The sequence below is a fragment of the Drosophila biarmipes genome, chromosome 2L (assembly GCF_025231255.1).
Source record: "Drosophila biarmipes strain raj3 chromosome 2L, RU_DBia_V1.1, whole genome shotgun sequence".
Taxonomy (NCBI): Eukaryota; Metazoa; Arthropoda; class Insecta; order Diptera; family Drosophilidae; genus Drosophila; species Drosophila biarmipes.
Window position 1 is genome coordinate 4,452,641 of NC_066612.1, and position 15,955 is coordinate 4,468,595.

General features: G+C 47.7%; 5 protein-coding genes across 12 annotated transcripts; 2 read left to right on the forward strand and 3 right to left on the reverse strand.

The window, feature by feature from the left end:
• Positions 1 to 283: 283 nt before the first annotated feature.
• LOC108034794 (uncharacterized) lies at positions 284 to 5,787 on the reverse strand. 7 transcript variants are annotated; one of them, XM_050885524.1, is made up of 10 exons: positions 5,586 to 5,787; positions 4,788 to 4,958; positions 4,314 to 4,718; positions 3,141 to 3,537; positions 2,980 to 3,076; positions 2,287 to 2,443; positions 1,985 to 2,201; positions 1,241 to 1,717; positions 959 to 1,171; positions 284 to 891 (listed from the first exon to the last, which is right to left on the reverse strand). In XM_050885524.1, the coding sequence occupies exons 4-10, from the start codon at positions 3,276 to 3,278 to the stop codon at positions 667 to 669; spliced, it is 1,524 nt and encodes a 507-aa protein (XP_050741481.1). In that variant the 5' UTR covers positions 3,279 to 3,537; positions 4,314 to 4,718; positions 4,788 to 4,958; positions 5,586 to 5,787; the 3' UTR covers positions 284 to 666. The 7 variants fall into 7 exon arrangements, with proteins under 7 accessions (XP_050741481.1, XP_050741482.1, XP_050741483.1 ...); XM_050885525.1 differs by having other exon boundaries at positions 4,314 to 4,721; XM_050885526.1 differs by having other exon boundaries at positions 4,314 to 4,971.
• Positions 5,788 to 5,964: 177 nt separating this feature from the next.
• LOC108034101 (SWI/SNF-related matrix-associated actin-dependent regulator of chromatin subfamily A containing DEAD/H box 1 homolog) lies at positions 5,965 to 10,142 on the reverse strand. 2 transcript variants are annotated; one of them, XR_001768711.3, is made up of 9 exons: positions 9,898 to 10,142; positions 9,672 to 9,832; positions 8,346 to 8,917; positions 7,949 to 8,281; positions 7,623 to 7,890; positions 7,421 to 7,567; positions 7,060 to 7,362; positions 6,178 to 7,000; positions 5,965 to 6,114 (listed from the first exon to the last, which is right to left on the reverse strand). XR_001768711.3 is itself a non-coding variant. In XM_017108878.3 (8 exons), the coding sequence occupies exons 1-8, from the start codon at positions 10,019 to 10,021 to the stop codon at positions 6,374 to 6,376; spliced, it is 2,535 nt and encodes an 844-aa protein (XP_016964367.1). In that variant the 5' UTR covers positions 10,022 to 10,142; the 3' UTR covers positions 5,965 to 6,373. The 2 variants fall into 2 exon arrangements, 1 of the variants encoding a protein (XP_016964367.1); XM_017108878.3 differs by having other exon boundaries at positions 5,965 to 7,000.
• A 300-nt stretch (positions 10,143 to 10,442) lies between these two features.
• LOC108034112 (probable splicing factor, arginine/serine-rich 7) lies at positions 10,443 to 12,447 on the forward strand. Its single transcript, XM_017108894.2, has one exon. The coding sequence runs from the start codon at positions 10,563 to 10,565 to the stop codon at positions 12,111 to 12,113; it is 1,551 nt and encodes a 516-aa protein (XP_016964383.1). The 5' UTR covers positions 10,443 to 10,562; the 3' UTR covers positions 12,114 to 12,447.
• A 213-nt stretch (positions 12,448 to 12,660) lies between these two features.
• Positions 12,661 to 14,768, forward strand: LOC108034120 (3-ketoacyl-CoA thiolase, mitochondrial). Its single transcript, XM_017108907.3, has 5 exons — positions 12,661 to 12,814; positions 13,062 to 13,228; positions 13,530 to 14,303; positions 14,359 to 14,513; positions 14,577 to 14,768. Exons 1-5 carry the CDS (start codon positions 12,796 to 12,798, stop codon positions 14,656 to 14,658), a joined length of 1,197 nt encoding a protein of 398 aa, XP_016964396.1. The 5' UTR covers positions 12,661 to 12,795; the 3' UTR covers positions 14,659 to 14,768.
• On the reverse strand, positions 14,755 to 15,735 carry LOC108034142 (translocon-associated protein subunit gamma). Its single transcript, XM_017108940.3, has 2 exons — positions 15,493 to 15,735; positions 14,755 to 15,417 (listed from the first exon to the last, which is right to left on the reverse strand). The coding sequence occupies exons 1-2, from the start codon at positions 15,638 to 15,640 to the stop codon at positions 14,993 to 14,995; spliced, it is 573 nt and encodes a 190-aa protein (XP_016964429.1). The 5' UTR covers positions 15,641 to 15,735; the 3' UTR covers positions 14,755 to 14,992.
• Positions 15,736 to 15,955: the final 220 nt, after the last annotated feature.

Sequence of the window (15,955 nt, forward strand, 5' to 3'; positions counted from 1 at the left end):
AGCCCTGATAAGTTTTGCAGTGGTCGAAGTTCAACCTAAGGTCAGCAGGTAAGCGTAAGGCATTTTTATAAACAATTAAGATAAGCTGGTAAAATGCATTTTAAACATTTTATGCTATATCTTTATGTGCACGATGTTTTTTGTGCAGCACTTGAGTTTGGCCATTATCAAGAAACTATTTCAAACGTAGGTTTAAGCATTTCTTTTGCGTTATCACTTTTACTTAGAACACATTTATAGTAGTACTTTCCTATCAATTAAGTTTCTCAAAAGCAAAAAAACGTTTTATCCTCTTTTTGACTAGCTGTGATTTATTACACATAAATATATGGATTCACATAAAAATTGAGCCTTAGATTATAGCAGAGTCCGAAGATACCGAATCGAATCGGCCGATCTCATTTGGTACTGGGCTTGGTGTATTGTGTGCAAGTCTCGGGTTAGTTTCTCTCTATTGCTGGTGCCGAAATAAATATTGCTTATGCCTAGGTAAGAGTACGATAAGATAAATAGAACAGAAGTGTTGCAGGCCCTAAATGCAATGCGACAACAGAATCTATAGCTGATGGTGTCTTAATGATTGCACAGTGCCCCGAGTCGGCGCCTTGGTACCAGGTCTAGCTCCAAGTCCAGATCAAGCTTGAGTTACTTTCCCATTCTCAAGATTTAGTTGTTAGTGTGTGTGTAGTAGAGAACCGTGTTGCCCGGCAACTGCCAGTGGGAGGCCTTCAGCTCGATGAGCTGGAGAAGAGTGCGCCGGATGGAAGCCGCTGATTCTCCGGCATTCAAGAAGGCATCGCGGACGAGACCCATGAGTAGCTCCAGTTGCTGTGGCAGCTGCTGCTCCATATCCTGGCCAATGCAAGTCAACACATAGAACAGGCACTCAATCTGAAAGAGAAGAGATAATTCCCTGTATTTAGCTTTCGCTAAACCATAGGGTGAAATTTAAACTCACCTCTGATAGAGATTTTATAGGTGGACGCACGCAATCCTCGCAACATTTGGACAGCAGACTGAGCAGCACCAGCGGCGGGGGAGTGCCCTCGTGGTGGGTGCGCAGTTGGAGCTGTCGCCGCTTCAGCTGGCAGAACATCTCAGTGAGGAAGGCCATGAAGGCGGTAAATCGAACACGGGATGGGGATTTCATGCCCTGGATGGCAAACAACAGCTGTATTGAGTAAGGAAAATAATTAATTATTTGACAAGAACAGGATATTTAGCCAGAAGAACTACTTACCTTCTCGCGCTCCTGGTACCACTGACGGCATGTGTTGAGCAGCGCCTCCAAGAAGGTTTCCTTCTGCTCCCGGGCAATGATGTTGAGGCACAGCCGGGAGATCGGCAGGGCGAAACGGCGACTCTCCACCGCACGCTTGATGAACTGCGTTGTCAGTTCCATCAGACAACGCGAGTTCAGCTTGTTGGGATCCTCCAGAGCCGTGTCGATGAGCGCCTGGATATCTGGCGTGAACTGACCAATGTCGGCCACCTCGTTGCCCAGACCCAGGCCCAAGCCCGCCATTCCCCTAGTCAACGCATCCGCTGAAGATAAGGACTTGGAGCGCTGCAAGGTATTACCATTCACGTACGGATCGATTCCATTAAGATTTGCCTGGTAGGGTTGTCCATAGTTGTTGTTGAGCTGACCGAACTGATTCTGGGTGGCCACTTTGTGACCTCTGGGCTCGGGAGCAAACTTCACACGGTTTGTTGTCTGGAAATAAAAGAGTTTTAAGATTAGAATATACAATGATTAAAAACTTAAATATTTTAAATTTATTTTAACAAAATATTTTAAAATAGATTGATATTATAGTTAGTTTTAATTATTTCCTAATCGAAATCTTCCTTTCTCAAAGATTTCAGATTCCAAAGAATTTATTAATAAAATATAATAAAGTTAAGTAACTTGAGTCTTTTTAAACAGTGACTCGTTAATTTGAGTGAACATTTTGGGGTGTTAAATTAAAGTAGAGCTTACGTGCAGTATATTGCCACTGGAGGGCGAGTTCATGAGCGGCAGCTGACCACCGAGGGGACTGATTGGATGCGTCACCAAGATCGAGCGATGGTGGTTGGCCTTCAGAGCCGGCATGTTGCCCAGGGAGAGGCCGGCCTGGCGGCGATTGACGTTTCCATACTGACCCAAGACCGGAGCCACCCCGGGACCATTGGTGGGCGGGAAGATAAGCGACGAACTGGAAGAATGTTGTAGACTGTAGTTTAGCTCTGCAAGGAGACGGGAAGAGGGGTAAACAATGGCATTAAAAGACTTTGCTTTACCGATTGCTGAGTGCCTCGGCCGGTGCCCCGGAGCTGCTAGTCATTGTGAACTCCTGGGCATTGACGTTCAGCTTGTTGGCGACACCACCGGCCGCACCACCAGTACCATCACCACCGCCACCACCACCGGCTGGAGCAGCCAGCTCTCCGCGCACATCTGATTCAGAGGCAATTAGGTTTTTTGGGGGGGGGTCGGGATACCCAAGAGGGATGTGATGATGTGAGGGGCAGGACAACATTGTGTGGAGGGGGCGGAATGTACAGGGTATTAGACAGATATATGAAAAGAATCAAAAGAAAAACGTGGTCTCAGTAAGTAATCGTTGGAACTGATAAGCTTGCAGCGAAAAGAACAGCAAAACGAGCTGAGCTCATCCTTGGATGAGATAAGATCAGAAGCTATACTTAAGGCATGGCAGATTCTTAGTTAGGGCGGAAATGATATATCATAATTTATATACTTTCTCCATTTTTATATATTTTCCTTGATAAGTTAGCATACATTACTACCTCCCTGGTTCAAAGGCATACATCAACAACTAAGGGTTCTTATTAAAAATAACTCAGATTTAAGGCCAATAATCTTGATCAATGCTTTGTTTAATTGGTTTCTGCAAGTTCACTATCACCGAACAACCCGCTAAGCAGCCAAGCGAAGAGGAGAATTTGTGTAGAATGACTAAAACAACTCACTTGGAGGTCTGTAAATATCCATGGCGGGCTTGCCCCTCATCTGTCCGGTTTGATTGCCAGGCACGTTGAAAGCCAGACTTCTGCGTTTGTTGATATTCTGAAACCGAAGTCGCAAATATAGTTGATTCTGGAAATCAATATGGGTGTGTGCAGATACTCACCTGTTGGTTCGAGGTGCGCACAAAGCTGCGTTCCCTAGAGATAACGCCGGGCTGAAATTCAGGCGACTTGCGCACCTTTCGGGGATCGTTCTGTTGGCCATTCAGGCTGGCCTGGGCCAGTTCCACTTTCTCGGCCATCTCGAGTACTGCTTCTGCTCTATCTAGATAAACTTAATTGACGATGAAAGCCTAATCTTTGGTAGATTATCCTCCGGTTAATCGGCTCACAACTGGGTTTCCGCGGAATAAACGTCTAAATATGTGGCTTCAGTATTTGAGTAAATTTGTACATATCACAATAGTTGGTTTCCTTTCTTCCTTTGTCGAGTTTGAGTTCTCTTCTTAATACGATGTGAGGGATATAGGGGATCCCTGTTTGCAGATTCAGATTGCGGGTCTGAAATGCGAAAAGAAAATGAGTCGTGAGAATCCCAAAGCTTCAGCCCGGAGACGAACCCATAACGTGTTCACCTACTCATACATCAAGTAAAGATACACAAAAACTGTTTACGAAGAGGGGGACTCAAACTACTTGATCAAGCGGCTTTGGCGCGTAGGAGTTGCATCTGGTTTTGGGGCTCGAGCTAGAGCACTTCGTCTCCGAGCATGACATCAGCCCCCAGTAATTCTTAGTCTGCGTCCCACAAGGAGTCCGTAGTGAGTCTACGCGAAAGATACACACAACGAAGTACAGTCCAGCTTCCTAAAGTGCAGCCCACAAATATTGCACTCGTACTTAATCTTTGCAAGTTAATAAACCTTAAATTATGGTCAAAAATATTCTGTTTCTTATAAAAATATACCTATATCAATCTGATTTTGGTTCATGAGCGAATAATATGCTGCGACTATTTTTATTAACTTATTTTTCTTTTTAGATTAGTAGAACCTAAATCATTATTCAAAATTTACCTATACAAATCTTGACTTCTGGTTCAAGAAAGTGATAATACATTTAAAGCCACTAAAGGCCTGGTTTTTCATGTACAAATGTCAGGGGTTCAAAGATAAATGAAAATCCCACATAGGCTATTCGGACTGTGAGCATCTACCACCACTGCCATGCGAACTTGCCTCGTTAATTGCTCGACAGTCTATTCCCAGATTAGCAAACAGAGTGTTTGCCCTAAGCTGCGCCTGCCTGGGACTATGAATCAGCGCTTGGATACTCACCTTTTAGTGCAAAAGTGTTTCTTCCAAATTGTTTCGTTGTTGCTGCTGCGGCTGCTGATTGAGCTTTTGTTTATCTCGCTCTATAGAGTATATAGATGGGTATTCGTCGATTCGATTGTTGGTTGGGCTGCAGCCTGGTTGTTCGTATAAAGATATTTATCTACTTCGTAGATACGCTCTTTCGTGTCTCGTTTAATTATGCTTGGCATGCGCCGAGTCGAGCCATAAGCAGTGTGGCAAATAATTAATATTTCGAAGCGTCGGTCCAAGCCTCGGATGGTCGTGGATTGCGTACTTCCAGCTAGAGATACGGATACTTCGACAGGGCCAGCGGCAAGTGCAGAGACACACAGATACACACACACACGGTGATCACAATTGCTTGCGGTGCTGTTGCTCTGCCGGCTGCTGTGCGAGCGAGAGGGCGCGATGAGTCAAGTGGGCGGGTGGGTCGTGGTCATCGAGTATACGCACCGTGGCTGTCGGCTATTTTCGGTTTGTCGCTTTGTGCTGCTCGTTCTCGGCTTCGCTCGTCGTGTGCTCGTCTCGTCAATTATCACAATTCCGTTGTGTGTTTTCTTTCGCGTTGTTATTTTCGTTCGTTTCTTTTGCGTGATTCTTCTCTCTCTTAATGCAGATCGCTCGCTGTATATGTATACTATGGTTATTGTTCGGATTACTCACACACGCACACATACGATCACTACACGCATACACCGCCAGAAAGGGGGGAGGGGATTAATAATTCTTATTTATATTCTCATACACGTATTTTATTATTTCATGTTTGGCCTGCACGCGCTGTTTGTTTCGCCCGACTTGTGCGCCGTATTCCCTGGCAATTGCCAAAAGTCGCTCACATGTGCCGCCGCATCTATATTTATAGTGCATGACAGAGTGATGACTGTATCGCAGCACTGTGCGGATACACCATCTCTAAACCTATATGCAGTTGGCGCTGTACTTCCGTTTCCGGCAGTCAGCGGGGCAGCGGAACAGGGAACGAAGAACTCTTCTCTTATTATTGGCCTGATTTATTTAGCATTTTAGTGGCCGCCGCGGCAATATGAGTTCCGCTCGCAAACTGTTTTGTCTATTTTTAAATAGAATTCAAGAAAGAACTCGGGGAGGAAACTTATGTACTTGGCTATGAATCACATAATGGCAGTGCGGTGTCAGAGCCCGAATTGTTCGAGGAAAATGTAAGGGATTCGTTATGGTTCTAGATTCGATTTGAATAGGTTTAATCTACAGACTTGACTATTTTTTTACTTTAGGTTTCTGGGGTTCGTTGCTGTCGATCGAGACACTATATCTGCGGGGTATATCTATTTATCGATGTACGCCGCACTATGTAGGCATGTATATTCGCACGTATGTATGGATGTGAGTAACGCGGCTGGCTGCTCCACTGGGCGCAGACTTTAACTTAAAAATTAAATCATCGGCGCGAGCGATCAGTTGAAGACTAAACACCCTGATGAATCGCCAGTCGCGATCCGAGCCGAAAGCTCTTCCAAACAGTGGTTCGCTCTCGAAATTGTAGCTCTCACACGAGCAGAACTGCTGGGGAAAATGCGAGAGCCGTCCGCTGAGGGTTGCCGAGCCACTCGAACCGATACGAAAAATGGAAACAAACTACAAGATCGCATTCGTACACAAATGTTCTTTATCCTTATAACAATAGTTTCAATTCGATACATAAACGCTTACAGAAAGGAAAACTATGCAAGATGACAAATCAAAAAAAACAAGAGGTTAAACTTGTCCGCCTTGGTTCGTCGTGGAAATGTTGTTGTTACTAGGGAAAACAGTTTTTATCTTATGGGTGACAAATTACTAACTCAATGTGTGATCCACTTACGGCCTAACCATCCGCCAGATCTCAACATCCTTGCGCACACAAGTTTACGTAAAATATATAAATACAATATTGATCGGTAATAGTACTCAGATTTTAAAACAATTTAACAGCCGTAGGCCAAGGTTGATCCAATGCTGGCGCAGAATAAATACGGATGATGGGACAAGGAGGAGAACGACGACAACGTGGAGGAAGCCTACTTGGTGGGCGAGACTATGGAGCTGTTCAGTGAGTTATTTAGCTGCTCCTCCTGGTCCTTGTCCAATCCCAGGGCCGTGGTCAGCAGCTTGACCACGCAGCGCTGCTCGTGCACCTCGCCCTTCTCGTTGGACGTGATGTCCTTCTCCAGCTTTAGCTTCTCTTCGGCGGCCATCAGGATGCCCTCCTCGATGGTGCTCTCGGAAATGAGACGGTAAATGGTCACTGGTCGCTGCTGACCCATGCGGTGACACCGATCCTCGGCCTGCTTGTCGTTATACGGATTGAAGTCGATGTCGTGAATGATGCACGTGTCGGCGGCCGTCAGGTTGATGCCCACGCCACCGGCCTTGGTGGAGAGCAGAAACACGAAAATGCTGTTGTCGTCATTAAAGTCGGTGATCAGGTCCTGGCGGACATTTACGGCGGTCGCCCCGTCCAGGCGGCAGAAACCAAAATTTCGTATCCGCAGATACTCCTCCACAATGTCCAGCATCATCGTGAACTGGCTGAAGAGCAGCACACGGTGTCCCTCCTCCTTCAACTTCGGCAGCAAGGTGTCCAGGTATAGGAATTTCCCGGAATCGCAGATCAACTCATCGGGTATTTTAACGTCGTAAAATTCCTAATAAAATATGCATTTTAGCCAACTTTTAATAAATATATGCTGTGGCAAAGACTCACATGCTTGTTACACATCTGGTAGACCTGAAAGTCCGACATGACGGCCAGCTCCTCGAAGATATACTGCTCATTGGTCTTTTTGTAGGAACTGGCATTTGCCAGGCGCTTTGAGAAACTGCGCAGGTTGGCATCGGTGAAGTAGTGACGCATCAGTAGCGGATGGTTGGCGATGCGCCGCATCTCCATCATAATCGCTATGCCGGCCCTTTCACTGCTGCTACACACCTCACCCTTGTTGTTGGAATAATACTCGACCAGTTCGTGGTAGTAGTGCTTTTGTTGGGTGCTCATGGGTACTTTTTCCTGCAATCAAATGATGCACATTAATAGAAATAATGGTTTTCAGGTTCGAGATATTTACCACCAGACTTAGCTTCTTGGGCAGGTGCTTGAGGACATCTTTTTTAAGGCGCCTGAGGACAAACGGCTTCATGATGCGCTTGGCTCTCTGGATCTGTGTTTCCTGGAACTGTGACACCTCCTCTTGGTCGCCATCGGATTTTCCCTTCTGCAAAGGATACTTTGATTAGTTTTATGTTAGTATTTTGGCATTCCTCTTTCACCTTAACAAACAACGATTTGATATCATCGATGCTCTTGGCAAAGAACTTGGGCATGACGAAGCAGAGCAGAGAGATCAGCTCCAGCAGGTTGTTCTGCAACGGAGTTCCTGTGAGCAGGATGCGCATCCTAGCATTGATGGTTATAAGGTTGGCATACCGCTGCGTGGTCATGTTCTTTAGCATGTGTGCCTCATCGAAGATGACGTAGTCCAGCTTGCAAACCCGGAACATTTTCCTCTCCTCCGGCGTGGAGCCAACAATGTGATAGCTGTTAAATTGGAATCAAATTATAGCTTAAATTCTTGTATACCCTTCTGGATACTCACGTGGTCAGAAGAACATCGAAGCCGGTGAAGCCATCCTTAGCATAGCGCCCTCGCATTCTTCGCCGCTCGTCCTGCGAGCCGTGATACTTCTCCACCACCAGATTGGGGCACCATCTGCTGATCTCTGCCTCCCAGTTGTCCAACGTGGACGATGGAACCACAATCAAGTGGGCCGCCTGGCTGAGACCATTCTCCTTAAGGTATGCCAGAAATGCAATCACCTGAATTGTCTTTCCCAGACCCATTTCGTCCGCCAAAATGCCATTCATTTCCTGTTTGTGCATCACTGTCAGCCAGTTAAGGCCAATGATCTGATAGTCAGCCAACTGTAGACTGCGGGTAATGATACATTTATTAGTATTTAAAAAGGTGGAACAGTATCCTGCTTAGGACTCACCCACTACTAAGAAGCTTAGGCTGCTCCACAATGCCGGCACCGTTGGAAATCGCCTTCTCCAGACGGGACACCATGTTGTTGCACTTGCTTAGAATGGTAGCCACCGTGTTCTGTTTGTTGATCAGCTCCTGGGCGTAGTTGAGTAGATCACCCGACATTTTAATGCTTTCCAGCTTCTTCCGGAGTCCTGCCCAATCACTAAAGGGTCGCACTTCTATGATGGCCAATGCCTTCTTCTCGGACAGCGTCTTGACAGACTGCAGCTCGATGAGCGTAGCCTCGTTCATGAACTGGAACACCTTTTTACGCTGCCCCGTCATCTTGGTGGACATCTCGGTGTCGCTGTCATCGCTGTCGTACACCTGATCCTTGGACTGCTTCACATCGTCGTCGTCTGAGTGGTCGTTGTCCGAGAAGTTGCCTTGAGAAGTTCCGCTGGTCCCATTGGAGCTGGGCTTCAGCTTGGGCTTGACCAGCGGCCCATTCTGGCCCTTGGGCTTGCAGTTTTCCCTCAGGTAGCGCACAGAGGCGGCCACATCCCAATTGGTGCGGGAGAGTGACTCTTGGATGGCCTGTGGAATTATAAAGAATGTATTATGTGTGAGTGCATTGAAATAACAAAACAATTTGCCTGTCGGTTATCATTTTAATGTGAGCAACTGCGGTAACTTCCATACCTTAAGTTGAATAAGTAGAAAGTAATTTGAAGCCGAAGCGGAAAATGAGAATAAAGGGAACTAAGGAGCTGTAGTGGAATTTTCCTAAGAAATACTCTATTAGTTTGTATTAGTACTCTATTTAGTTTGTAAATTAATAAAAATAAATAATAAATTAAATATAAATATACAAATTTTTAATAAATAAATAATAATAAAGTAAGCAATAAAGTTTACATATACAAAACATAATTATTCGTTTGTGGAATAAAAAATAACTTTAAAATAAAAATCCGAAATAATTTAATATTGAAAACAATTCATACCTTCATCTATCTCTATAAGAAGTGGGTTAAAAACAATTATCCAATAAAAAAAGATAAATATGTGTCCAAATGAAATAAATAATTATTTAAATTTATATTATTTTTTCAAATGGGACCGTTAAGAAAAGTTAAACAATATCAGCTTTGAAAGGAAGTTTTATACACGAGGGCTATATCTTAAGTCACCCCCGTCAGCGGCGCCCCTGGCCACCGACAGCTGTTCGCAACGCCGGGCCCGAACCAAATCGCCATGTTCCGCGAACACAGGCGCAGAGACGCGCGCTTCCCCGCCATGCCCCGTTCGCAGCACCGGATCTGGGATCTTGGTCACAAGAGAAACCTACCATTGTGTCGTACTGGGGCGAGATATGGGCCGCCGCCATGTAGCGTTCCTCCTTCTCCTTCACGGTCAGCTCCACTTTGCTTTTCTTCGACGTCTGCGAGTCGTTGCCATCGCTGTCGCTGTCGGCCATCACCTGGATGCGCTTCTTGCCAGGCACGCGCTCTGAAAAGACGTACTGCATCATCAGCGGGGGTGACACTAGGAGTGCATTTTAGCTCTGGAAGTACCAGTTTTCGCAGAACCCGCGGCGGCAGCGGAGGCATTCTTGTTGATGCGAAACTGCCGCAGGACACTCAGGCTCGACGAGGAGGCGGACGCGGAGGCGGTGGCGGGCACTGGGCGGTCCGACATCGTGGGACAAGGCGAAACGCTTCCTGGCAATCTGTCAGTCCTTGATTCACGGATTTTATTTTGTTTGCAAGTCCTACGATCGTGAGGTGGTATTTGTGAATTGGTGCATGCTAGAGCGACCGTTTTGGACTGGCCAGAAACCCCGTTGCCACGCGAGTACGGTCACACTTTGCCGCTAACTCAATATAATTATTTATTACCACGATTGCTTTAATTTGTAACTCTATAAAATAAACAGCACTTGAATTATTTGTTATATTCCTTTACCAAAAGTATTAAGCTTTTCATTTCACTTCTTTTATAATTTGCCTCAATAAAAATAGCTAGCTTTGGCGCCAAATAGCCAGATTAAAGGGAGTTGCCAGATTGGTTATATCGACAACTATCGACAGCTATCGACAGCTATCGACAGCCTATCGAATGTTCGCGACGGCATTGCAACCCTTGCGTTTTTTCGCTTGCTCTTGTAGGTTAATTGAAAACACTTTTATTGCTAATAAACCGCTTGCCGAGCCGTGGGCGAACCGAGAAACTGGCAAACATGGCTGGCGGCAACACCCCGCGTGTGATCCAGGTGACCAACATAGCGCCGCAGGCCACCAAGGACCAGATGCAGACGTTGTTCGGCAACATCGGCAAGATTGAGGAGATCCGCCTGTACCCGACCATCCGGGATGTCTCCTGCCCGGTGCAGTCGCGCATCTGCTATGTGAAGTACACGGAGACGACCAGTGTGCCGGTGGCCCAGCACCTGACCAACACGGTGTTCATCGATCGCGCCCTCATCGTCATCCCAGTGCTGGCCATTCCCGAGGAGTACCGGGCCCTGGAGATGCTCAAGAACGGCACCATTGTGCCGGGACTCCAGAAGCCGGACTCCAAGCTGCCGCCGGAGGTGATCAATCGCATCGAGGGACAGCTGCCGCAGCAGGTGATCAAGACGTACGACCCCAAGCTGGTGGAGTTCAATCTGCCGGAGTACCCGGCCCTGCCCTCCTTCTATGATGCCCGCAAGATCGAGGAAATTCGGCGCACCATCATCGTGTGCGATGTGAAGAACGAGTGGCGGCTGGACGACCTGATGGAATGCTTTCAACGCGCCGGCGAGGTGAAGTACGCCCGATGGGCCGAGAAGGACAACAAGACGTACTGCATGATCGAGTTTTGCGAACAGACCAGCATTATCCACGCCTTGCGCATGCAGGGCCAGGAATTCAAGGGCGGTCACCTGAGCGTCTACCACTCCACCTACTCCATAACCAAGCCGGAGGCCAAGTCCAACGAGGCAGCCCAGGCGGAGATCGAAGAGGCGATGACCATTGTAAAGGAGGCACAAAGTATGATATCGGCCGCCATTGACCCGGTGATTGGCATGCTCGCCAAGGACAAACGGCGCAGGTCGAGATCACGCTCTCGTTCCCGGGACCGCCGTACTAGTCGCTCGCGCTCGCATCGCTCCACATCGAGGCGGCGTTCCAGGCGTTCAGGATCCAGGGAACGACGCAGTGTGTCCCGTTCCCGTCGCTCACGGTCGCGCGGCAAGCACTCTTCCCGTTCCCGCAGCAAGCGCTCCAGGTCACGCCATCGTCGCAGCACCTCTCGCTCTAGGAGATCACGCTCCCGCGGCGGCAAGCACTCGCGCTCCTCAAGGTCTCGTGGCAAGCGCTCCAGGTCCCGCCATCGTCGCAGCACCTCCCGTTCTCGTAGCTCGCGCTCCCATGGCACTGGAGGAGGAGGCGGAGGCAGTGGAAACGGAAAGCGTTCCCGGTCACGCGAGCGCAGCAAGAAATCACACCGCAGCGAGAAGCGCTCGTCGCGTTCACCGCGCTCCAGGAGCAAGCGCAGCTCACCGTCACCGCCGCCAGCGACCAGCAGCAGCAAGTCACGTTCTAGTCGCAGCAAGGAGCCGGCCATCGTTTCCTCCAAGTCTTCGCGGCGGCGCGACCGCTCACACACTCCCGAAACACGCAAACTGAAATCCATTTCCGAGGACATCGAGGTGAAGAGCTCGCGCTCCAGCGCCGATTCAAAGTCACGCAAATCGGTGAGCGTCGAGCAGTTGGACAACATGGACATCTCCAACTCGCCCTAGACATAGAGAGATTGCACACTACTTTATAATAAATACAGAACTTAAGTAACCCTGTCTCCATTACAAACCGATACCCATTCTCCTCAATGAGATTTGTATTCCACTCACACTCAGTCTTAATTTCCAAGCATAAAGTCTAATTAAAAACGCAGCATTAACGAACTACTTTCTGAAGCGAATCATTGATAAGCAGAAGGACCATCCGCCTGTGCATCCCTTTTTAATATAAGAAAAATTGTATTAAGGTCGGGAACTAAATTACTTGGTATCCAACGGCCTACCAATTTTAATAACAATTTTTTTGTATTAAAAAATAATGACGGAGAACATAAAATTGTATGCTGTTCTACTTGATGACAACTCTAATAGATTTATAAAGAAAATATTGATGTCTTGTATTTGGAAACCAAAATCTTTGATTTCATCACATTGCAAATTTCGTGTTTGTTAATCATCAATTGCTCTGAACTCTTATTGTTTTCTGACAGTGTATTATACAGCTGAAAATTGTGGGCTTGTCTCGCCCGAAAAAGCTTTGAGCTTTCATCCAATAATATGCCGTGCCGACGCGGGCGGCGAGTCGAGTTGCGACCAGAAGTCGATAGGTACTGCATTGTGGTAGTCGCTTTTTCTTGTCCTAAATTATTTTTTATTTTAATTAAGTGTTTAAAAAAATCGCAAAATGTCTGCAGCAACTAAAGGTGAGCTTTGTAAATCCTTCCGGATAACCCAGTATTCCTGCCGACTCGCTGCGAGATGATCTTCGCAAAGAGATCTGAACTTTGGACTTGTTGATGTACTATCTGATGCTATCCCCCCGCACTCAGCCGGTTGCACTTTGGACCTGTTGAGTCGAAAACAAAAATCCGCTTTCGTTTTTCGTGCTATCACTATCACTCTTTGCCTACGCATAATATATGTGTTCTACATATGTATCTCCTATATAAGGTATCTATATTGTGGCTGCCAAGCGAACGGCCTTTGGAACCTTCGGTGGATCCTTGAAGGGCATCAACCAGACCCAGCTGCAGACCACAGCGGCAAAGGCAGCTCTGGATGCCGCCGGCCTTAAGGGAGAGCAGGTGGATACCGTCATCGTGGGAAATGTGATTGCGGTAAGTAGGATATGGAAGGGTCCTTAAGATCCTTCGGCAATCAGGCTTGCTGGATCATATCCATCGGAATAAACATATATGCAAAATCGTAATCTTATCTATAGTCTTTTAACATTTTTACAAACCGTATACGAATTATGAGATTACACTTTATAAGATATGATAGTTAAGACCCTATTTTTTTCAAGCATGAACTTAATATTTTTAGAAAAGCAAACGTATTAAAAAACACATTTTAAATATATTTTAATTTTAAAACTCTAGTTAATAAAGTAAAAATTCTTCATCTTACTCATCGCAGTCCTCCTCCACGGATGGCATCTACGTGCCCCGGCATGTGGGTCTCAACTGCGGCGTGCCCATCGAGAAACCCGCCCTTGGCATCAACCGTCTGTGCGGTTCCGGCTTCCAGTCGATCGTCAACGGAGCCCAGGACATCCTGGTCGGTGGTGCCAAGGTGGCCCTCACCGGCGGCGTGGAGAACATGTCCCAGAGCCCCTTCATCGCCCGCAACGTTCGCTTCGGCACCACCCTGGGCGCCAGCTACAACCTGGAGGACGCCCTGTGGGCTGGTCTCACCGATACCTACTGCAAGCTGCCCATGGCGCTGACCGCCGAGAATCTGGCCGAGCAGTACAAGATCACCAGGGAGCGCGTGGATGAGTTCGCCCTGCTCTCGCAGAAGAACTGGGAGAAGGGCCAGAAGGAGGGCGCCTTCGATGCCGAGATCACCCCAATCAAGCTGAAGGTCAAGGGCAAGGAGGTGGACTTTGTGGTGGACGAGCACCCGCGCCCCAAGACCACCCTCGAGGGTCTGAGCAAGCTGCCCCCGCTCTTCAAGAAGAATGGCATTGTGACGGCCGGTACCGCCTCCGGCATCTGTGACGGAGCCTCCGCTGTGATCGTGGCCTCCGAGGAGGCCCTCAAGGAGTACAACCTGAAGCCTCTGGCCCGCCTGGTGGCCTTCTCCTTTGTGGGTGTCAAGCCCGAGATCATGGGCATTGGACCAGTGCCCGCCATTCAGAATGTCCTGAAGGTCTCTGGCAAGAAACTTGAGGATATTGATCTGATTGAGGTGAGTCGGTCCAGACATACATATATCTATGGGGAGCTAACCATATGGTTTACAGATCAACGAAGCCTTCGCCGCCCAGACGTTGGCCTGCGCCGATGCCTTGAAACTGGATCCCTCCAAGCTGAATGTGAATGGCGGTGCCATTGCTCTGGGTCATCCTCTTGGAGCCAGTGGCTCCCGCATCACTGGTCACCTGGTGCACGAGTTGCAGTGAGTTTTCCATGCTCTCTACTATATATTGCGTATTCTTACGTATTCCCAATCTTTTCCCAGGCGCAAGAAGCTGAAGTACGGCATTGGCTCCGCCTGCATTGGTGGTGGTCAGGGCATCGCTCTTCTCCTCGAGGCTGTCTAACCTCACAGCCAAACTGGAACTCATCCTGCATTTACACTTACAAATTAGTTCTGAAAATTCCGATTTAAAACTCTCCCGATAGAAATAAAGAGAATATTTTAACTTTACAATTTATTAAATCATCAGCGAATGGAAGTTGATCAGCTTTCTACAAGAAAGACAACAAATTGGTGTTTATACTATAAAATTTCTATGCTCGCACTGCTGGACACGCCAACGGGATGGGGCTGCCGGATGATGGGTTTGGGGACACCAGCCCACTGTCCCAGGAAATCTCTTGAAGGGCCTTACATTACGAGTACATGAACATGGGATGACATGGCGGTGTTTTCGCTCAGTTCACTTGGGCGCTGGTGGAGAAGAGCGCCAAGGCTCCGCTGGCAATGCCCACGGAGAAGATGTAGTTGATGAACGGCGTCGAGTTCTTCAGGATGAAGAAGCTGATGAAGATGATGACGGCCAAGTAGATGGCGTTGTTGTAGAAGATGGAGAAGGTGGTGGCCTCGTAGTCGGCCACCTCGTTCTTCTTCCACAAGATGCGCTCGTCCTTCTCCTTGCGCGTGACCTTCTTGTCGTCGCCCACCTGACGGTTGACCTCGCGGGTCACCGCCTCCTCGCGGCGTCCGGCGATCTTGTGCTTCAGCTGGAACTTGATGTTCTTGTAGGCGGTGGCCATCAGGTAGGTGCTGGCCGCCGTCACCAGGACGAACAGGATGGAGCTGGGCCACAGATCCATGTTGTGGATGCGCCAGAAGAGCCCTGCAACGAGCGCACACGATCTCGTTCACCAAGTGTCCCAAAACATACAACGTGTCACTTTATCGCTATACTCACAGATGGGAACCGCCGACACGATGAAGGCATTGCCGTAGAAGAGCGCCGACGACTTGGTGCTGACGTTGCGGCTGAAGTCCTGCAGCAGCAGCTCCTCCTCCTTGGTGAAGCCCGAGGACTGGACCTTCTGTTGCTTGCCGGAGCCCATTTTCGGTTGGATTTTCGTAGAGTTTCGTAGAGAAAGTAGCGAAGACTGAGGTGGAGTGGACACGAATGCAGAATGCCGACGAATTGTGACGTGTAAACGTCAAAACGCAGGGTTGCAGTGCGGCTGTCAGTGGCGGTCGATAGGCGATAACGTAGTTAATTATCGTATATCGATATCAGGGCATTGGGCGCTACAAATTCAAATGGGATTTTAAGAAATCACCAAATCAAAACTCAGGCAAATTATTAAAAAATTTTGCATCATATCATTTAAAAATTGTAACTTTAGTTATTAAAGACACAAGCTTTAAAAAAT